Source organism: Pseudorca crassidens, chromosome 7 (genome assembly GCF_039906515.1).
Source record: "Pseudorca crassidens isolate mPseCra1 chromosome 7, mPseCra1.hap1, whole genome shotgun sequence".
NCBI classification, from domain to species: Eukaryota; Metazoa; Chordata; class Mammalia; order Artiodactyla; family Delphinidae; genus Pseudorca; species Pseudorca crassidens.
In genome coordinates, this window is record NC_090302.1 from 80,795,521 (window position 1) to 80,818,341 (window position 22,821).

A 22,821-nucleotide genomic window follows, 5' to 3' on the forward strand; every position below is an offset into this window, starting at 1 on the left:
AAAGAAAAACATAATCTCTCTGATTGGGAAAGACATTCTGAAAAAGCTTGTACTAAGAATGGGCCATGGGGGAAGAGGAATTTAAGAGGTAGGGACTGAGGCAGGGAAGGTATTCTGCGCACAGGGGAAACATGAGCAAAGAGTCAAAGCAGGAAAGCACAAAGAATCTTTAGGGGACAGGGAGGATTCAATGTGTTTGACATATAGGATCTTGGCAGGTAGAAAAGTGAAATAGAAGGTGAGAATAATGAGTTAGGACTATGTTATAGGCGTCTTGGGGCACCAGCCTTAAGGGAAGGGGTAGAATGCTTATATTTAATTCAGTAAAAGTGGAAAGACAAAAAACTGTGCAAAGGAGAGGGATGACCTGAGCCATTTTATTGGAAGACTAATCTGGCTTAATACTGTGACTGGATTGGAAACAGGAACACTAGTAATTCAGTGGTGAGGTTAAGAAGGGTCTAAATTAGACAATGACAATGGAAATAAAAAGGAAATGGATGCATAAGAAATTTGGCAATGACTGGTTGTGATATCTGGGGAGAGAAAGGAGTCCAAGATGACTCCCAAATGAAAAACCACGGTAATCTGAAAGAGATAGGAAATCCCATTAAATTGGGTCTGGAAAGCATTACTTCAGCAGCCGTAATAATTTCCATAATTTAGAGGATCACTATGTTGGCAGCCCAACTATATCTGAGTAAGAAATCCTAATAATTTCAAGTGTGACTGTAGCATAATAATGGCAGTCTACACATAATGAATGAGAGATGAGGCCCTATCTTCTGCTACCTTCTGGGCCTGCTCTAAATATTCAGTTAAGAAAAAATTTTATGGGCAAGTCTGGAAAAGTGGACTTGATCCAATTTGTCGTGGGTCACTGTACCCCAAATTCAATTCTGTTTCCTGTACCATTACATTAGAATGGAAATTTGTTAGGTCATCTGAAAAGAAATTGGGTCCACAAAGTCAAATTTATCAATTAGAAAAAATTTCCAGGGAATTTTCTGGAGGTCCAGTGGCTAGGACTCCACGCTTCTACTGCAGGGGGCACAGGTTCAATCCCCAGTCAGGGAATTAAGATCCCGCAAGCCACACGGCATGACCAAAAAAAAGAAAGAAAGAATAAAAAATCTCCAAAAGTTAGGAATTGAGAAAAAAAATGAATCTGTGCAGCATAATAAAGAGATCTGTGAACATTTAGTGCTCTGAAAAATATGATTGATTTTAAGAACAGTTAAATGTTTCTGTTTTAGCTCGATCATAGGTAGATGGGGGTTCATTATACTTTTGATTAAGCTTGAAAATGGCAATAATAAAGAGTAAAATATATTTCTAAAATCTGACTTTAATGGACATGATTTATATCTAACTCATAACTGGTCTTTAAGCAAGGAGACAAATCCATTCTTTGCTCAAATATCACTGTAGGTTTTTATAGTTAAGTACGAAGTCAAAAGCACTTTTGGCATTTCTCAGGAAAATAAAAAAATGAACGGAAGTAAATGTGGATATACATTTTTGGGGGGTTTTCTTTTATTTCGTGAGTATATGGCTATTCTTCTCTTTCTATAAGTGCTCTTGAGTAAACACCTTTGAAAGCATGTATTGACTAAAGGAATGAGTATCTTTCCTTCCAATAGGATTTAAGTACTGATTTTCCCAGTAATTTTGTATGAATCTTTCATGAAAGATATGTAAACATACAAGATTACTATTATAATTCATGTGCATCACATATGCTTTCATTTGATCATATTTTATCAATGAAGTTGGATTAACATTCACTTTAGGCAGTTCCCTGGTGGCCTACTGGTTAGGATTTGGACTTTCACTGCCGTGGCCTGGGTTCAATCCCTGGTCAGGGAATTGAGATCCTGCAAGCAGTGCAGCGCAGTCAAAAAAAAAAAAACAACTCACTTCAGCTTTGATATGATCAGAGTTGCATAGTTTATTTTTTAAAGAAGTTTTTAAAAAAGTTATTAGTGTCTTTAGAGAATATCTCTGGAAAAAAACACTTAAGTAATACTGGTTGTCTTCAAGGAGGAAATGGGACTAGAGACACTCTTCATTGCATACCGTTTTGATTTTGAAATAGGTAAATCTATCCTATTCAAAAGTTCTTACTTTTTTTTTTATAAGAGTAACACTGCTGATTGCATAAAAAGATTTTAAACATGGATAACAACAGATAAGAAAAGCAAATTATCTGTAAATCTTACTACTACTAGAGATGGCCACTACTGACTTTGATATATTTCAGTACCATCTTTTTTTCTCTCTCTATATATTTTTTTCTTTAAGAAATTGGAATGAAACACATACAGATATGTCTCCTTGTTTTTTCACTTATTACGTTGATATCCTAAAATTTAATGGTAAGTAGGACAGCACACTATATGTATATGATCACATAAGTAACAAAAGAAGATTTGAAAGGGTAAGATGTTTAATTAAAGGACACATAAACCTATCTGAATTCCTGAATAAGTTTAAAAATAAAACCCAAAGAATCTAGTATCAATATTTATTTGCTATGTTTGCTATGAACCTCCCTTTTCTTCTTTCTACTTAAGAAAAAGGGGGAGAAAAAAGGCCTCTCAACACATATATTATAAGCATTGACAGGTAAGGACTTTGACCTATGAGAGCGAAGGTCCAAAGTTCAAACAGCAGAGAAAGTGCTAAGGAACCTATGGGTATTCAATAAGTATTGACCAATGGCAATGACAAAGAAGTAAGGTTATTGTGTTTTGGGATAATGGAAAAATACAAAAGATAAGATGATGCCTCCTTGAGGGAATTACTGCGACAGAAGCATCATTAAGACAGTCTTGGGTAGATGGTGATTGGATAGGGCTATTACCATGGCTATAAGTAGCCATGGAACTGGATAGTATTACAACTAATTGGTCATCTGGACCATCTTCAATATAAATACCTCCCACCCAGACCTAATAGACTGTGCATTGACCAGCAATCAATAAGGCTGTTAAAAGTGACTGGGCTGGTTATACAGTGGCCTAGTAATTTAGTGCCCATAGAAAGACACAGTAGATTGCTTTGAATGTTACTGTGAAAGCCAATTTTGGTAAGCAAAGAAAAAAAAGAACAATGCAAGTGTTAAAGAGGGGAGAGTATTAACAATTTGACATCAGTGTTAAAGGATTTATTCCAGTAGAGTAATATCTCAGCTGACTAAGGTGAATTGCTTGCACACCAGATTACTCACCACTTTTTTTTTTTTTCTTTCTACCTGTCACTGGGTTTTGTTTTGTTTTTGTGCACCACGTGGCTTGCAGGATCTCAGTTCCCTGACCAGGGAATGAACCCAGGCCACGGCAGTGAAAAACACCAAATCCTAACCACTAGACCACCAAGGAACTCCCAGTCACTGGGTTTTGAAGCGAGAGAGAGAATAGAATGAACATAATATGAACATGCAGGGAGGAAGATTCAGATAAGACAAACTCTGAATTCCCAAATCTTAACATCTGGTGGATTATCCCCTGTTTAAGATTATTCATAATTGCTTCATAATTTTAAGAGTACCTAAATTATGGTATCTTCGATCTTTGGGGTTTGCTGCTTTTATAGAGACTGAAGGAATTATCGCAAGGGTACCTATCAGCTAGGAATAAATTCCTTTCAGTATCAAACACTTTGTCCTTGGACTCATCATGATCATTCTGGCAGGGAGTGAACATTTTTTAATGTGTTTGAACTACAATGTTTTATTTAACTCCTTACATGTTCGATGTAAAATCACATCCCTGGGTTATATTTACTCACTGCAATCTACCTTGTACAAAGTGGCCTGTTCAGGAGCCCAATGTCCACCAAATTAAGCCTAGGCCCAAATACAAGTGAGAATCAAAATAAGCAGTTGGCTGGCAATCTGGGGTCTTTTTGCTCAAAAATATACCCTCCATCATTAAACTCCAGACTCGCACTCAGCAGAATGAGAAGTTCACACTGTGAGAGACAGGAGAGAACTGAGACTGTGTGACTATCTCATAGTCGCTCTGGTGCATACGCTCAGTGACTGGCCCTGCTTACCACCAGTTCATTATTTAAACTCTTTTTATTCCCTCATTCGCTCTTTTCTGACTGAATATATGTAATTAAGTTCACATAAAGCATGTTAAGTGACTGAATGATGCAACTCTATTGCACAAGAGTGGAGGAGTTACGTTTTTGTATCCCCCACTGCGCTATATTTTTTAAAAATGAAGGCTAAGGTTTATCAATGATTTAATGCAATGTCACATCAGGAATGAATGCCAGCACCCAAACCCAGAACTGGATTTTAGAATTTGTACTGCTACTCAAACAAAAAACAGAAAATTGACACTTGATAATGTTAGTTCCAAACATAGAAGGAAAGCATCATACCTGCAGAATATATTGTGTGAGGTCAACTGCTTCTTTCTTCTCATGAACAAGTAGAGTTTCTTTGTCTTCTACAGTAATAATATTAATTTCTCCACGACGTACCTCCCTCATGCCCAGAGGGCGTTTTCGAACACAAACTCTGATTTTCTCCATCTCATTCCAAGGATTCTCTTTCTCTGAGGTGTTCTGGCTGATATATAAGTGGGCTTTAATTTTTAATAATACGATAAAACTACTTAAGAGGTCAAAGTATCAGTACATTTTGTTACATATTAGGTGTAATACACGCACACACACATATACACACGATATGTTACATACTGAAGTGTTGACACTGAGTTCTTTTATTCGCTATAAATCCTCCTGATTACTTCTATCTCCCTCTCTACTCCACCCCACCCAAAAGCAGGTTTCTTGCTTCCTTTCAATCCAGTTATTATTGTACATTTACTGTTTTCTGGACCATTCAATCTAATTTCTTTTTTTAATCCTACCTGGGTTTATTAAATACCTTGAATTTGGTGGTAGGTTTCAATGTATTTTCCCCCTGTTTCTCCCAGGTATATTCTGGTACTCCCTTTGTCTTGTTTTCTTGCATCCTCTTTTTGCCTACCCTGATATATATTTATTTGTTAGAACACAATCCTATATTTCCTCTTCCCTTTATGACTGGTGCTAATTCACCACTGGTGCTAATTCACCACTAATTCATCTTTCTGTTCAGATACATTTCTTCTCTGGCTGACTTCAGTGAACTCATCAACCTTAACACCCAGAATATTGAGGCAATATTCCTTGGGTTAGGAACATGCTGTGAAGCACAGGAAGCTCAGCTCAGTGCTCTGTGATGACCTAGATGGGTGGGATGGGGGGTGGGGGTGGGAGGAAGGTCCAAGAGGGAGGGGATACAGGTATACATATAGCTGATTCACTTCATTGTACAGCAGAAACTAACACAACATTATAAAGCAATTATACACCAATTAAAAAAAAAGACTACTCAAGCCCTTTAAAGCATGTTTTGTTTTTTTAACCAATGTAGAGTAGACGTCTAAAAAAATGTACCATTTTGACAGTAAGTGTGGCAAAATCTTGACAATCATTGAAAGTGAATGATGGGCATGTGGGGGCTCACTGTTCTATTTTCTCTTCTTTTGCATATGTTAGATTTTTTTATAAGAAAAGAACAATTTTTTTTCTTTTTTGGCCATGCTGCATGGCTTGCAGATCTTAGTTCCCCAACCAGGGACTGAACCCCGGGCCAGCAGTGAAAGCGCTGAGTCCTAACCACTGGACTGCCAAGGAATTCCCCAGGGGGGGGAAAAAAAAGTTTTAATGTATTCTAAAACGCTCTGGTTTTACTGCTCAACCTTCCTTAGAAGAAATAAAATATATCTGTTTGACATGCAGAGTTAATACATCTAGAGTTAGGTCTGTTCAAGATCTTAAATAAGTCAGGGCAGCCAGTTATCTAAACGCCTTAGACTTTTATTAAAGTTCTGAGTCCAGTAATTTATTTTGAACTTACCTGATTTGAGGTGTCCAAAGAGAATGCTCTTTGGACAGGGATGACTCACTAATAGGAAGCCTTAAGTTGGTGAGGGAGTTTCTCAGGGTTCTGAAACTCTGGCTCCTACTTAGGGTTTGGGTGAGAAGACAATATTGAGAATTATTGGGGAAAATGTACTTTCTTACCTCTATTTCTCTAATATAAAAAGGAATGGGAAGAGTATGATAATAATGATATAAAGTGAGAAAGCTCAACTGAATAGCTTTCGTTCTGGGTTTGCCACGTACAAACCTCTGTGAGAGCTCTTATCTCACTATATGGTTGCCTGTCTTCCCACTTACCCTGCCCCCTATGAGTCTGAGAGTCTCCAGATATCCTAATTATCTTTATATCTAGGATCAGGGCAAGCAGAGGTGGTACTTTATATTTGCCAAATAAATAAAACAGCAATATTTAAACTAAAATATCCATTCTATCTAAATAAATAATGCAAAGTCACATCTTAGTCTATTTATAAATAATTCCAATTTAGATTTTTATGTGTTTTTCAGTAAAAGACTAACATTCAAGAAACTATTTGTTCTTTCACCACTGAGCTCACCAATAGGACAGCAACAATCCTGGCATTGATGATCATAGAACAATCTAGTCCTTTGACAACTGAAAGAAGAAAACAGTACTATATGCTCTGTGCTTTGCTAAACCAAACCAAAAAAAAAATTTTTTTTCTTCCAAAAACACTATCGAATTCACTTATGTATTTCAAATTACTAAAGGCATTTTTACCTTTAAAATTGGGTCTTCTATTTTTTTAGAATAAAAGAACTAGTTGGTTATGAAATCCTCTGAAACCTTAGCCAATATAAGACCAGAGGTAAATACTTTGTTTTAAGGTATGAATAATAGCCTTTATTTTTTTTTTTAAAAAAAGTGGCTTAAGAATGTATTTTATTTCTCCACAACTCACCATCTATAACTTTTAAAATAACAAAACAAACAATACACATTATTTTTAAAAGAATGTATTTTCTATCATATACCAAGGTTGGTATTAGGGATTACTTGATATTTCACCTCTTAGGGACCTTATTTCAAATCCTAACTCAAAGCACTGTCACTCTGACAACCAAACTCTAAACTCCATCAAAAGGGTCTTACTCTTTGAAATGACCAAAATCATCTGTCCTTCCAGGGCTGGAATTGTAGAAAGCACTCAAAATCAGGACCATATTTCAATATGTGCAGGTAAATCAATTGCTCCAAAGACCTATTTAATTCAACTAGTCGAATTAAACAGTTGTTTTTAACTAAGCTTCATGCCTTCTGGCTGAAGTGAATTTGATAGCCTTAAAAAAAAATCCTGTGAATTGTGTAATTTTTTTTTCACTGCAGAGGCTAGTTAACTACTGATATTTTCATGGATGCATTAGATGTATTATGTTACGTGCACTATAATAATAAAAATATGTCTGCTATAGGAATAATAGCAGACCCTGGTAAGTAGCAGCTGCTTGATGCATATGAACAATATCATCTGGAAAGTCCAAATTCTTCATTAATTTTGCCCTATCAAGTTACTTCCATTATCACCGCAGAAGCTGTTCACTATCGTTTTCTGTAAATATGGAATAGTTGGTCTCCTCTGGTCATGGAGAAGCCTGCCCTTGCCTAAGGCTACCCTCCCTCCAAAATTAAAGAAGAAAAAAATAAGTTATTACCTGATATAGGAATGAGGGATTCCATAGTTATACCCTGAAACATGAGAGACTCTTCGTATAACGGGACTATCACAATCTCCCTGTATTGGAGAAAAGTGATTTGATGAAAAGAGTGAAGTGTTAGTTTCTTCTTGTAGGTAGGAATCAGCAGCTGTGGCATTCAGAATTCTTGTTTTTGTACAGTACTGGGAATCATCTGGTAGCAAATGCTCTAGTACTTTTAGGTAACTAGACTTTTGTTCACTTGCAGATAAATGTGATAAATTGCACAGTTCAAACTGATTGCTGCTGGTAGTTCTGTCTTTGTTGTCAGCAGGAGAATCAAAATGCAGTTGCCTTCGAGGGCCAGATCTAGATTTCTGAGGCTTGATGCACAGACTGCTTGTCTGTAGAGGATACTCTGGGCTACTGACTGCTTTATCTTCTTCCTGCATAATCTTAATGATTTTGATAAGTTGGAAGAGACGTTTGCGGTCGTTCATGTCATGGACTCCCAATTTGGAGTAGTCCTTCATTGTAACATTGGCTAATTCATCTATTTTCTGAAGGCCAAGGGCAGTAAAATGAGGATAATACTGTGCTAGTTCAGCTTCACAAAGACATTCATATAACCAGGATGTCATTTTTGTGAATGGGTTTCTATAAACTCTGAAGAGAAAAAAAAAATTCATTCACTTGAAATATAGTATATGTAATACAATTATTCCTTTAAAAACTGAAAACCACAAAAGAAACATCCAGAAAAATCCATTCTAGCATACCAGGTTTTCAATAAATATATTTTTCTTCTAAAATGATTAAACAGCATAGTGCATAAAGATGCTTATAATGCATTTGTAGTAACAGATGTAATTTGTCCATCTGCTTAATAAAAAGAGACTTTCAATTGTGTATACACACAGGTACATGCACACACACATAACACAAGTCACTTACTTATTTCTAGGGAGTTCCTTCCAACCTTGCAATGTCTACTTAACATATACCACAAACTACTAAAACCTTGTTCCCAACTGCTGATTGTTACAGGACTAATTTTAGATGTTCAACTTAATGTCAAGGCATGTTGCACAACTGTTTCCCATGATTAATGAACAAAGGTTAAGAGCTCTTTCAGAATGGAAAGCAGAATTAAATAGTGGACCACAGAGGATCATAAATGAATATAACTCAGAGAAAATCACATTTGTGTTTGCTGAGTATTGGCAGAAGTTAGTTGAATAAAGAGATAAAAACATGATTAATTTAGAACCTACTAATTCAGGATTTCAGATTATTCTAAAAGGTAGCTGGTTGTAGATGTCCATCTATACAGAACATAAATAAAAGAATTCACCTAGGGGGACTTCCCTGGTGGCACAGTGGTTAAGACTGTGCTCCCAATGCAGGGGACCTGGGTTTGATCCCTGGTCAGGAAACTAGATCCCACACGCATGCCGCAACTAAAAGTTTCGCATGCCACAACTAAGGAGCCCACCTGCCACAACTAAGACCCAGTGTAACCAAATTAATTAATTTATTAATTAAAAAAAAAGAATTTACCTAGGCAATTAATACTATGGTCAAGATTTTAAATGGTTATACAGTAAAATCCTTAAAAAAATTTAACACCAAGCTATTTAATTAAATACTAACAAATGATGTGGTAATAACACATAATCCTGGACTATTATTAAAATCCTGGAGAACTCCCTGATGAGTTAATTCCTGTTAATCACTGTTAACAGTTAATCACCGTTAATCAGGTTCAAGAGAATATTCAAAAGTAAGTAAACTACATTTTTCTCTTTAAAATTTTAAAAAAATAATTCAGAGTTTTGGGGGCCTTCCCTGGTGGCGCAGTGGTTGAGAATCTGCCTGCCAATGCAGGGGAAACGGGTTTGAGCCCTGGTCCGGGAAGATCCCACAGGCCGCGGAGCAACTAAGACCATGTGCCACAACTACTGAGCCTGTGCTCTAGAGTCCACCAGCCACAACTACAGAAGCCTGCGCGCCTAGAGCCCGTACTCTGCAAAAAGAGAAGGCACTGCAATGAGAAGCCCGTGCGCCGCAATGAAGAGTAGGCTCTGCTAGCCACAACTAAAGAAAGCCCGCGCGCAGCAATGAAGACCCAATGCAGTCAAAATTAAATAAATAAATAAATTTATTTATTTTAAAAAATAATAATTCAGAGTTTTCAAAATTCTATTAGTTAGTTCTTGGTAAAGCTTTTTTGTTTTTCATTTTAGTTTATACTTTATCTTCACTCTAGGAGAAACACAGAAAGAGGTCAGGGCCAGGTAAAAGTGATGATTAAAGGACCTTGTGTTGGGACTTCCCTGGTGGCACAGTGGGTAAGACTCTGCACTCCCAATGAAAGGGGCCCGGGTTCGATTCCTGGTCAAGGAACTAGATCCCACATGCCTGCTGCAATGAAGAGTTCGCATGCCACAACTAAGGAGTCCATGTGTTGCAACTAAGGAGCCCACAAGCCACAACTAAGGAGCCCGCCTGCCACAACTAAGACCCCATGCAACCAAATAAGTAATTTTTTTTTTTTTAAAAAAAAGGACCCTGTGTAATAAATGTTGGAGGAAATGCTACTTAAGCTAAAGAAAAGGCCAAAGGGGCTAATAAGTAACACATTCTAAACTCATCCTGCCCTTTTCCATTTGTGGTAGATTAAAAAAAAAAAAGTCACAAATTCTTTGCAGGTCCTTCCATCAAGAGATGGAATTTATTTCTCCTGTTGCATCTAGGCTGGCTATTTTTTTTAATTAATTAATTAATTTATTTATGGCTGTGTTGGGTCTTCGTTTCTGTGGGAGGGCTTTCTCTAGTTGGGGCAAGCAGGGGCCACTCTTCAGCGCGGTGCGCGGGCCTCTCACTGTCGCGGCCTCTCTTGTTGTGGAGTACAGGCTCCAGACGCGCAGGCTCAGTAATTGTGGCTCACGGGCCCAGTTGCTCCGTGGCATGTGGGATCTTCCCAGACCAGGGCTTGACCCCGTGTCCCCTGCATTGGCAGGCAGATTCTCAACCACTGCTCCACCAGGGAAGCCTCTAGGCTGGCTTTGTGACATGTTTTGGCCAACACAATGTGGTGGAAATGACACTATGTGACTTCCATGCCTAGTCCTCAAGAGCCCTTGCAGCTTCTACTGTTCTCTAGGGACTCTTCTGCTGTCATGTGAAGAAACCCAGCCAACAGCCATATTCAAAGCCAGACATATTAGAGAAGCCATCTGAGACTATTTAGCCCCAGTGGCGCCACCAGATGACTGCAGCCATATGATGGTCCCAGGTGAGACCAGAAATGTGAGCAAATAAAACAGTAATTGTTTCAAGCCACTAAGTTTTGGGGTAGTTTACTACACAGCAGTAGGTAACTGCAACACTGACAGCTTCTATGCCTTTTTAAATGCTGTATCTTTGCCTGAAATGTTCCCAACTCCCTCTGCCTACTAAAATGAGCCATGTCCATTCTTTCAAGAGAGCTCAATAGCTTCTCTTCACCCCCGTGAAGCCTTCTTTCTTATCTCAGCCTCTTCTACCATTTTACCACCCTACGCAGTAGTTAAACCAGGCCACCAATCAATCCCTTTACTATAGTGTCTTCTACCTGGAATACCCGTTTTTCCTTGGAAAAACCCTATTTACATTTTTCTTCTGTGAGGCATGCCCTAGCAAGGGATAACTGGTATTTACTCTGTGCTTCAGTAATAACAATAATAGCAGCTGGTACGTACTGAGCATTTATTATGTACCAAGCACTGTTCTAAGCACTTTGTTAACCTCTAAACAATCCTATAAAATAAATGTGTGACCTTCAGCAAGTTACTTATTTAACATCTCTGAAACTCATTTTTCTCAACTGTAAAATGGAAATACAATAGTCCCCACAGTTTCTAGGGTTAGGATTCAATGAGAAAATACTTGTAATAATGCAATTATTAATCAGCAATAATGCCCAGTATGTACGTAGTACCCAGTAAGTGTTGGTAGCTATCACTACTGAGATTGTTATTTCTGTATTACTATTACTGTATTACTGCTACTCACCCAGAACCTAGAAAAGAATAAGCCTTCAATGTTTTGGTGTGTTTTAAGTTATTTCTAAAAAGTTATATTCCCTACTTGGCTCAGCCTAACCTAGGGGAAGAGGTTAAGTGCTATGCAGACTTCTCAATTTCCACAGGCTGTACAAGATCCTGTATTTCACATACTTATTCCCTCAGTGACATACCCAACATTTCCCAATCCAACTCTGATAATCATGGCTTCTATTGCATCCCTTAATCAGTACCTTCAAGACCAACATATTTATATTGTGATGCTTGGATATCCCATAATATCACGGGAGGGGAAGATACCGGAGTTAGCAGTAATCTGGACATGCAGATTATAGCAGCCAACAGCATGCTTCTACATAAATTGGCAGCATAGTACCTTTCTGAGCCCTATAGTTAGCCTATGTTCTTTTGTTTTAAAATTGGATATGCTTCCTATATATAAAATAGATAACTAATAAGGACCTACTGTATAGCAAAGGGAACTCTACTCAATACTCTGTAATGACCTATATGGGAAAAGAATCTAAAAAAGAGTAGATATATGTGTATGTATAACTGATTCACTTTGCTGTACAGTAGAAACTAACACAACATTGTAAATCAACTATACTCCAATAAAAATTTTTTTTAAATTAGATATGCTTCTTTGTACCACATTTCATTTCACAAAGGTCCAGCCCCTCTCTTCTTCTGGGATAATCATCAGAATCACTCCAGGAACTTTAAAAAATATAGATACCTGAGCCCATCCCAGATCCATAAGAAAACAAAACAAAAAAACCCTCCCAGATCTTGAGGGGGAACAGACATAAGAACACTGAAAAGGTTTCCCCAGGTGATTATGATTGTACTGCATTGATATATCTATCAAAATTACAAATACAAATACACTGACCTAGCAATTCCACTTCTAGGAACATATCCTATAGATACTACGTACAAGTATAAAATGACATAGGTACAAAATTATTCATTGCTGCACTTTATATAATAGCAAAGAAATGGAATAGAGACTGGTTAAATAAATTATGGTACTCCATTAAACATAATACTATGTAGCAACTATAAAGAATAAACTCTCAAAATATTACTGAAGAGAAAGAAAGCTCTACAATATATTAAGCGACTAAAACAAGGTACAGAACAGTTTGTATAGTAAAGGTATCATTTGTTAAAGAGAAAGAGATAATTTATCTATAATAGACCTATATATTCGCTTATCAGGCATAAAATATCTTTGACAGGATGCACAAGAAAGTAATAATACTGGTGTGGGGGGACTAGTTGGTGGAAGGTAAGCATGGGAAGGAGACTACTTATGCCAATAAATGTGGTAGTTATTATTACCTTTCCTATTGTTATTTCTATTTCACTGCTGTCTCCATCACCCAGAGCAAGACCTCGAAGAGCTGTTTTGTAAATTGTGAAACTATGTAACTATATTACTGATTTTAAAATATATATTTTTAATTTTATCTACTTCCCTTCTTCCCAATCTCCCCAAATTGATCTGATACAACTACTTGTTACTATTTTGGTGTTTTTCCCTCTAGCCTTTTTAAAAAATATATGGTTGATGTACAATATTATATTAGTTTCAAGTGTATGACATAATGATTTGACATTTGCATAAGTTAAGAAATGATTACCATGATAAGTCCAGTAACCATCTATCCTCAAAGTTCTTACAATATTATTGACCATATTCCTTACGCTGTATACTATATCCCCATGACTACTTTATTATATAACCAGAGGTCTGTATCTCTCAGTCCCTTTCACCTATTTCGTCCACCTCCCCCCCACCTCCCAGCCTTTTAAGTGCACTATTTTACACTGTACTCATAACTATACTGAAATCTACTTTTCTATTTAAGCATTTTCATACCTGTTTGTTATAGCCATTAAAAACAATCCACACTATTATAATGTTTGCTGAATAGATGAATTACCTCAGGGAGATGTGATTTCTCTCTTCCAGCTATAGTGTTTTAATTGTAAAACTTACAGGGTATGTATTACAGACTTATATTTTTTATTTTTTAATTTATTGCCAGCCTTGTTCCAGAGACGATAAGGTGGCTCTGCCTTATACTATAGTGAGCTTTTTTTTTTTTTATAGTGAGAATTCTTAAAGAGAAAAGGAATACGATCCCACCCAGCCTAGCACTGTGCTAGCAACAAATATTTGTCAAATGAACAGAATCTGCTTAGACAGGACACAGGACAAAAGGTTCTACCATTTCTACTTTTTACCTAAGGCAACTAAATGATTAAAAGACTCCATTAAGGGACTTCCGTGGCGGTCCAGTGGTTAAGACTTCACCTTCCAACGCAGGGGGTGTGGGTTTGATCCCTGCTTGGGGAGCTAAGATCCCACATGCCTCATGGCCAAAAAACCAAAACATAAAACAGAAGCAATATTGTAACAAATTCAATAAAGACTTTAAAAATGGTCCACATCAAAAAATATAAAGAATACTCCATTAAGCCTGCTTATGTGGCTATGGAGCCATTTTTTCTATTTCCTAACTCTCTACAAGACCCATCATCCAAGGTAATGGACACAATCTCAGAGTCCTTACAACCAAGAAGAGCCTAACATATACAGTGTCTTTACCAATATCACCCTGAATACTTCATATAGGTCAAAGAAGCATTTTATATAGGGATTTCCCCTGTGGTGCAGTAGTTAAGAATCCACCTGCCAATGCAGGGGACATGGGTTTGATCCCTGGTCCGGGAAGATCCCACATGCTGTGAAGCAACAAAGCCCATGTGTCCTGGAGCCCACGTGCCGCAACTACTGAAGCCAGCATGCCTAGAGCCCGTGCTCCACAACAGGAGAAGCCACCGCAATGAGAAGCCCTCACACCGCAAGCTCGCCACAACTAGAGAAAGCCTGCGCACAGCAACAAAGACCCAACATAGCCAAAAATACATAAATAAAAATAAATAAATACCCTGTTAAAAAAAAACACATTTTATATAACAAGGCCAATCCCATTATTTCAGCTGATGGTCATACTACCTTGATGATCTGATGAAACTAAAATTTACTAAGTTTTATTTTATGCCAAGCGCTATGCTTAAGTACTTTACATAAACTATTTTATTTAGTCTGGTTATACCAGAATTCTATTTTAAAAACCCTGTTGGGGCTTCCCTGGTGGCACAGTGGTTAAGTGTCCTGTTTTGTGTTGGCTTAATCTGGCAACCCTATATTAGAATCAAGTTCCACATTTGGGGCAAAAATACTTCATAGGTGTTATCATGTGCTTCATAATACATCACATCAGAATACATACAAATGTCTGCAAATTGCAGACTGATTTCCTTCATTGTAAAGTTCTCTCATCAACCAATCAATCCAATGGTTTCATCCTCTGTTGATCGCTACCTGCCTCAATTATTTCACTGGGGTTGCAAAACGGTGATTTTCTGAATCTATCATTCTTTGTGGAATTTTCCTACAAAGAAAAACTTTCTGTCAACAACTAGGGCTCTTTGATTATCCAAAGTAGAGTTTGCACATGAAGGCGGGCATAAAAGTATTCTTTCTTTTAATTTCTAATTTTCAGAGTTAAGTTGTAGTAGTGCCCTATTTTGGATGGTGTCCAATGAGTTCTTTTGGGGTTTTGCTTTTGCTTTTTTTTGAGGGGGCGAGGCAGGTTCAAATTCATTATTAATTCATGGGTTTTATATATTTCATGTGTTTCTATCAATTGCCTTAGTCTTTGAGAGATTCATCTTGTATATTTCCTGGCCAAAACCTAAAATCAGCTTTCTTCCAAGAAACACATATCTCTGTTTTAGAAGTAGCTGCCCTTTGTCCCACATCCAGCTAAAGGTTACATATTCCTGGCAAGTCTTAAGCAAAGAGGGCCTGGGCATTAGGGAAAGAGGGGACAGAATAAGCACAACCACACCGGCCCTTCTCTTCCCTTTGGAGATCAGGAATAACGCTATACAGCTACAAGTAGCTAATCCAGGAAAGTCACTACTCACTTCATATTTGAGTTACTGAATAGTATTTCTAGATCAAGTTCTGACTTCAGTGTCAACCCCAAACAGTTAGTTGTGGCTTCTGGGAGGCTTTATTAAGAAGGACATTGAGGCATTTACAATCACTAATAGAATACAGGATGAGAATTTGGGGGGCTGGGGAGGGCAAGTCATTTCCATTTTATTTCTTGCAGCCCTCCCTACATACTGGAGTTAAGCATTTACAATTGACATCTTTGTCGCACTGTGACTATAAGGATGTCAATAGAGTTCCTCAACATAAAGGTGATAGGATATAATAACCACTAAGAAGCAGAATGACCGGACAATGGAATATAAATAAAAATTTTTAGTAAATTAAGTATTTCAAATATTTTAAGAAATCTGATTTCAAATGTCCCCTATTAATAGTTCATAAAAATTCAGATAAAAATGACAAAGGGGTAAAGGAAGAGTTAGAGGTCAAGATGGATGATTGTTGATTTTGTTTAGTATTGGAGAATTCCTATTATATTAGCTATAACTTTACTGGGTAACCTAGAGCAGAAAGGGTAAATATGCAGCCTATAAATACACAACACAAATACCAATCTGTGCTGCTTCTCTCCCCTCCTGTACAAATGGTAAATAATCCAAATCTATTTCAAGTTTTTCTTTCTTTCTTTCTTTTTCTGGCCGTGCCACACAGCATGCGGGATCTTAGTTCCCTGACCAGGGATGGAACCCATGTTCCCTGCAGTGGAAGCGCTAAGTCCTAACCACTGGACTGCCAGGGAATTCCCTCAATTCTTTCTTATTAAGCCCTGAAATAGCTTCAAGATCCCCTTTTGGGTGTGTGTGCACAATAGGGTACAAATCCATGCGTTTTGACAGTTGAATACACCTGTGAAACCATCACCACAATTAAAATACAGAATATTTCCATCATCCTCAAAAGATTCCTCACGCCTCTTTGCATTCCATCCTTCCCTCTGCCCCTGGCCCTAGGCAACCACTGATCTGTATGATGTTTCTGCCATTATACATAAGTTTGCTTTTCTAAAAGTTTATATAAATGGAATTATACAATATATTCTTTTTTGTATCTGGGTTCTTTCACTTAGCATAATGATTATGAGATTCATCCATAATGCACATATTATGCCCTCATTTTACTTAGGAGGAGAAAGACTGGAATGAATTGAGTTGCCTGCCCAAGGTAACACAGCTATCAAGTGACAGTTCTAAGATTCAAACTTAGGTCTTCTCATGGCTAGTCCCATGTTCTTTGCACTATTCCATGCTGCCTCCTTCAAAAGTAGCTGCAGACAGCTCCTTGCCAGCCCCCCTAACAGGCCCTCTATCTACCCTGCTCAACAGAGTGGCTGTCTCCTGCAGATCTGTGCTGCAGCATGGAATCTTTCACAGCTACCACCACCTGGAAAATGCCCTGCAAATCAGCAAAATCCAACGGAGGCCAGATGGGCAGGTTTTTACATGTAGGGCCCACTCACGTTCAATGTCACTAGTATGCAGAGTGCTCCTTTGTGACAAACCCAGAGACTGCTAGGTCTCAGCTGTTGGGGTAACAATCAGAAATAGGGTCTTGGAAGAAATCCAGTTGGCAGAAATTCAAACTTTCTTATCCTGGTGGCAGAGAAGATAAACTGGAAGGGGAATACATGCAACTTTATACACAATTAAGGAAGTTTATTCAAATTCCAGGATGTGGATAAGATCCAACTATTTAACATGTCCCCTCAAATTTTCCATTCATCCACCTAAACTATGTAACTCTACCCACCTAAACTGCCTGAACCTGAATTTGGAATCAGATAACTCTCAGTCATTTAGCTGTGTAAACTTGGACAAAGTCACTTAGTTTCTCTGAGTTTTATTTCCCTCTCTCAAAGGATGTGATAAAATTATTTATGTAAAACTAGGGCTTCCCTGGTGGCGCAGTGGTTGAGAGTCCGCCTGCCGATGCAGGGGACACGGGTTCGTGTCCCGATCCGGGAAGATCCCACATGCCATGGAGCGGCTGGGCCCGTGAGCCATAGCCGCTGAGCCTGTGCATCCAGAGCCTGTGCTCTGCAACGGGAGAGGCCACAACAGTGAGAGGCCCGTGTTCCACAAAAAAAAAAAAAAAAAATTTATGTAAAACTAATTTTAAAATTGTAAAGTACTCCATAAGGATGGAGCTATGCTCTCTTATTCAGCACTGGATCACTGTGCCTGGCATGTAGGAAGTGTTGACTTATTAGAAACAAATAGATAAAACATATTAAAAACTTTTAACACTATTAAAAGATGGTTTCTATTATTCGACTGATGAAAAGCTGAATACATAACAGAATCTAAAGGTAAGAAATTAGATATACTGAAGTAGATGTACTATACTTGCAAAATATACTAATTAATTAATAGTAATGCTATGTGTAGGCTTCTACTAATGTAATACTGTTTCATCGATGACAATTGTACAAATACTTTTCTCTCCTTCACTGGCATAAATAGTTGACATAAGTGCCTGGTTACTATATATAATGTGCAAACACTAGATGATGCTACATATCAAAAGACCAACACTTGATACAAATATAAGTCATGTGTATGTGTGGTCATTTTAATTGATTTTCTTTTAATCAACTTTACTGAGGTATAATTTATGTATAACAAACTAGACCCATTTTAAGTGTACAGTTCCATAAGTTTTGACAAATATATAACCATGTAACCACCACATTAATCAAAATACAATCAAGACAGTCCCATCAGAAAAGTTCCTAAGGCCCCTTGGCAATCAACTCTCTCCTCCACCCTTGATCCCAGGTAATCTTTGACTCGCCTTCTGTCGCTATAGATGAGTTGTATTTTCTACAATTTGTCGTAAAATAAAATCATATAGTGTCATTGTTAGTTTAAATCTATTTAACATTTAGTGACTGAAAATTTTGTGATTTTCCTTTCTTAGGCCTTTGGAAAAAAGTTAAAATGATCATACTATTTACCGTAGCTCTTTTTTCACTGACCTAAATGACATCTGCTAATAAAGGAAAAAATTTCTTAAATCAGTCTAATTTAACTGAGAAAAACAAGTAGTGAAACAAATTTGAAGAAAATAGCATAATCTACTGTTGCTTGTATAATTGTCAAGATTATTCAATATCTCTAATAAAGGTTTTTGATCACTATAAAAGTAGAAAACTTAAATCTAAGGTCTATATATTCCTTGCCAATCAGAAAAACAGGGGGAAAATGGCCCAAGTTCTAAAGCATCCAAGCTATTTTTAGTTTCTCAAATTTATGTGACATTCCCAAAACTTCAATTATCAAAGAGGAAAAGGAAAAAAAGGGTCAATAAATCCCTCTAGGACATCATTAAACTTTAATAACTTTACTGAGATATAATTCACATACCAAAAAACTCACCCATTTAAAGTGTACAATTCAATAGTTTTTAGTATAATCACAAGGTTGTGCAACCATCACCACAATCCAATTTTAGAGCACTTTTATCACTCCAAAAAGAAACACTGTACCATTAAATTTTAGATGTTACACTAGTATCTAACAGAGAAAAGTGCTTTTCCTAAAACATTCACTTCTATAATTATCAAAAACAAAATTAACCATGGAAGAAATTGAGAAAATGTATTGAAGTTTTCTGGGGAAATGTGAGCTGTGGTCAAGAGCTATTAAGAATGCACAGGCTGAGTTATTTTTTACACTCTTCTAGCACAGAATGAAAATTTCAAGAGCTTCAGTTGAATAAATTAGAAGGGCATACCAAACATGTTCTAGGTGGGTGTGATGCCAATAATTTTCAAGAAGTAATTCAGTGTAAGTCTAATAATGCATAAACCAAAGCCAATTTCATTCTATGAAGAATCTTAGGAACTCTACCCTTACTTATTTTATTTTATTTTTATTTATTTATTTATTTTTTTGCGTTACGCGAGCCTCTCACTGTTGTGGCCTCTCCCGTTGCGGAGCACAGTCTCCGGACGCGCAGGCTCAGCGGCCATGGCCCACGGGCCCAGCCGCCCCGCGGCACGTGGGATCCTCCCGGACCGGGGCACGAACCCGCGTCCCCTGCATCGGCAGGCGGACTCCCAACCACTGCGCCACCAGGGAAGCCCCCTTACTTATTTTAAATAAAATAAACCAGCCTGTTTAAAAAAAAGAGAAAAAAGTCTGACTCGTTTGTACATGGATTTCATAGTATCAAATAATCTTTGTTATTTTTATAATGGTTAATTAAATAATTCCTCTTTAAAGGTGTATTTATTTTTGTTACAAAGAATATAATGAAGAGGAAAGTAAAATGTGGCTTTGGGTAGCATTTATAGTAGAAAAAACAAAAGTTGAAAGCATCTGTGTGTCACAGCCTTTTTAAAAGAAAAATATTCAAAGTTACTTCAGAAATAATTCATGTTCCCAAGTTTAAAAAAATCCTCTCCGTTCGAAAATAAAATTTCAAATTATTTATGCTGAGCAACCCTGGAAACTAAAAGTTCACAAATGCCAGAAATAACCTGATCATTTGTGAGGTAATTAAAAAAACCACACAGTAAACAGAACTTAAATGTAATTAATCTTAGATCAAACCTGACAAATAAAACTTACAAAGTTCTTTAAATGACCATTAAATTTTAAAATAAATATTTCTGCATGGAAAAGCATTTAAAAGGCATTTTTAACAAGTTATTTATAATGTAACTGTAAAAGTGTAATATTTATTTCTAAATATGATTCTATTATGTTAGAGGAAAAGTTCTTAATGGCAGAGAACATATGGTTGTCTAGAAAGAAAATAAGGGGCAGTGAGGCAGGTTATATTCACTAAGGGGAAAAAGGTGTGGAAGGAGAGAATACAATAAATTAGAGAAGGCAGAGAGTTATGGAGAACTCTCAGGGTAAAGGATCATGGGGCTAAATCAGAAACACTGAAAAACACTTTGGCATTATCTTACCAAGTTGAGTGTTCATACAGTATACAACCAAGCAACTCAACTCCTAGGTATATACCTCAGAAAAGCTTCTGCATGTGTGCTTCAGGAGGCACATACAAAAAAGTTCACAGAGGGCTTCCCTGGTGGCACAGTGGTTGAGAGTCCGCCTTCCGATGCAGGGGACACGGGTTCGTGCCCCGGTCCTAGAAGATCCCACATGCCGCGGAGCGGCTGGGCCCGTGAGCCATGGCCGCTGAGCCTGCTCTCCGCAACGGGAGAGGCCACAACAGTGAGAGGCCCGCGTACCGCAAAAAAAAAAAAAAAAAAAAAAAAAAAAAAAAAAAAAAAAATCCAGTTTCTGCTTTTCTTGAAAATTAAAGATACAGTTACATTGGGCCTACAAGATAAAGCAACAACGGATCAAAATTGAGTTATAGCTGATCTCTTTAGAAGAGCATATACTATCCATACGCCATGGTCCCCTGCTCCCGGTTCCTTTATACCCACCAACTTTATTTATTTACTTTAATTGGTTAGCCCTGTGGGCATCAGAGTTTGAGAACTAGGATCTGATCCAACACCTTCATTTTGTGTGGTAACTGAGGCTCTGAATGATTAAGTGACTTGCCTAAGGTTACACAGCTTTGATACGCTAAACCTCAGTGGCCTTTTCGAACACCTTACTATTTTCCACTTTCTACTTCCTCAATTATACATGTTTTAAATGAATATACTGCTCCTGAAAGTAAGGGACTACACGGGAAGGTCAGCAGGCATTAGAACATATTATACGCTCTCATTAATACAGAGGTAGTATGAAATACAAGGACTAAAATAGCTTCTGATTGCCAAGAAATATTTCTTCAACTGAGTTCCCCTAAACTGTGACAAGGACCACTTAATAAAATAGGGCTTCCTTGGTGGCGCAGTGGTTGAGAATCTGCCTGCCAATGCAGGGAACACGCGTTCGAGCCCTGGTCTGGGAAGATCCCACATGCTGCGGAGCAACTAGGCCCGTGAGCCACAACTACTGAGCCTGTGCGTCTGGAGCCTGTGCTCCGCAACAAGAGAGGCCACGATAGTGAGAGGCCCGCACACCGCGATGAAAAGTGGCCCCTACTTGCCACAACTAGAGAAAGCCCTCGCACAGAAACGAAGACCCAAAACAGCCAAAAATAAATAAATAGGGCTTCCCTGGTAGCGCAGTGGTTGAGAGTCTGCCTGCCGATGCAGGGGACACGGGTTCGTGCCCCAGTCCGGGAAGATCGCACATGCCACGGAGCGGCTAGGCCCGTGAGCCATGGCCGCTGAGCCTGCGCTCCACAACGGGAGAGGCCACAACAGTGAGAGGCCGGCGTACCACAAAATTAATTAATTAATTAATTTTTCAAAATATACATATATAACAACTTTATTGAGATATAGTTCACATACCGTAGAATTCACCCATTTAAAGTGAATTCAATGGCTTTTAATATATTTACATACTAAACCCCCAACCCATCCAGCCCTAGGCAACCACTAATAATGATAACTTTTTTAAAAAGTCATCGAACCCACTGTACCATTAGTAACAGATAAAATACAAACCCAACATTCTCAATGAATTTGCATTAAGATGTTTGTGTACCCCACATTAGGCATAAGACCCCTAATTAAGAACACAAGAAATGCATTATTATCAGTGAGAGATTAAAAGGTGGATAATAAAGTATACACTTTTCCTCCAACAAGGGAATTAAGTTATTTCAAACTCTAGGGATTATTCTATCTATAGACCACTGGTCTTAAAAGACAAGGGATACTAGACAGCTGCTTAAAACAACAGCTGCAAAGAGTGAGAATATATGATACCTAATGTAATTCTTAAGGCTGGATGTGAATTTGGGGATACAAATCATGTGAGTTATACCCAAAAGTAGTTTTTGAAAGATTGTTTCTTTTTGTAACTGAAAAACAAGCTTCACCTTTGTTTATGGTTAAGTAGCTAATGCTTTGCAATTACTGCAATTCCTTTCAAGAGCCCCACTATGACATTTAAAAATTTCTAAGTCTGGTGCAAAACATGGGAGCAATCACCTAAAAATAAGCATAACAAAATTGTTGAACCCAGTTATCTTAAAACAGTTTAAGTATTACCTCTCTAAATATAGAGGTTTAATTTTGAAAGAATTCCCAGGAACAGGTGGTAACCAATATTGGGTTTAAAC

At 37.7% G+C, this 22,821-nt stretch overlaps 1 protein-coding gene across 5 annotated transcripts in view; it reads right to left on the reverse strand.

Annotated features, from left to right (window-relative positions):
• The window catches only part of KIF24 (kinesin family member 24), a 60,106-nt gene that overhangs the window by 32,611 nt on the left and 4,674 nt on the right, over positions 1-22,821 (reverse strand). For 2 of the 5 annotated variants that reach the window (XM_067744621.1, XM_067744620.1), the window contains exons 2-3: positions 7,624-8,271; positions 4,396-4,585 (exon numbers count right to left, since the gene is read on the reverse strand). In XM_067744621.1, coding sequence (XP_067600722.1) covers positions 4,396-4,585; positions 7,624-8,246 — 813 coding nt within the window. In that variant the 5' untranslated portion in view covers positions 8,247-8,271. Of the gene's footprint in view, positions 1-4,395; positions 4,586-5,923; positions 6,032-7,623; positions 8,272-22,821 lie in introns of all 5 variants that reach the window. The other 3 variants (XM_067744619.1, XM_067744622.1, XM_067744623.1) reach the window with 3 other exon arrangements.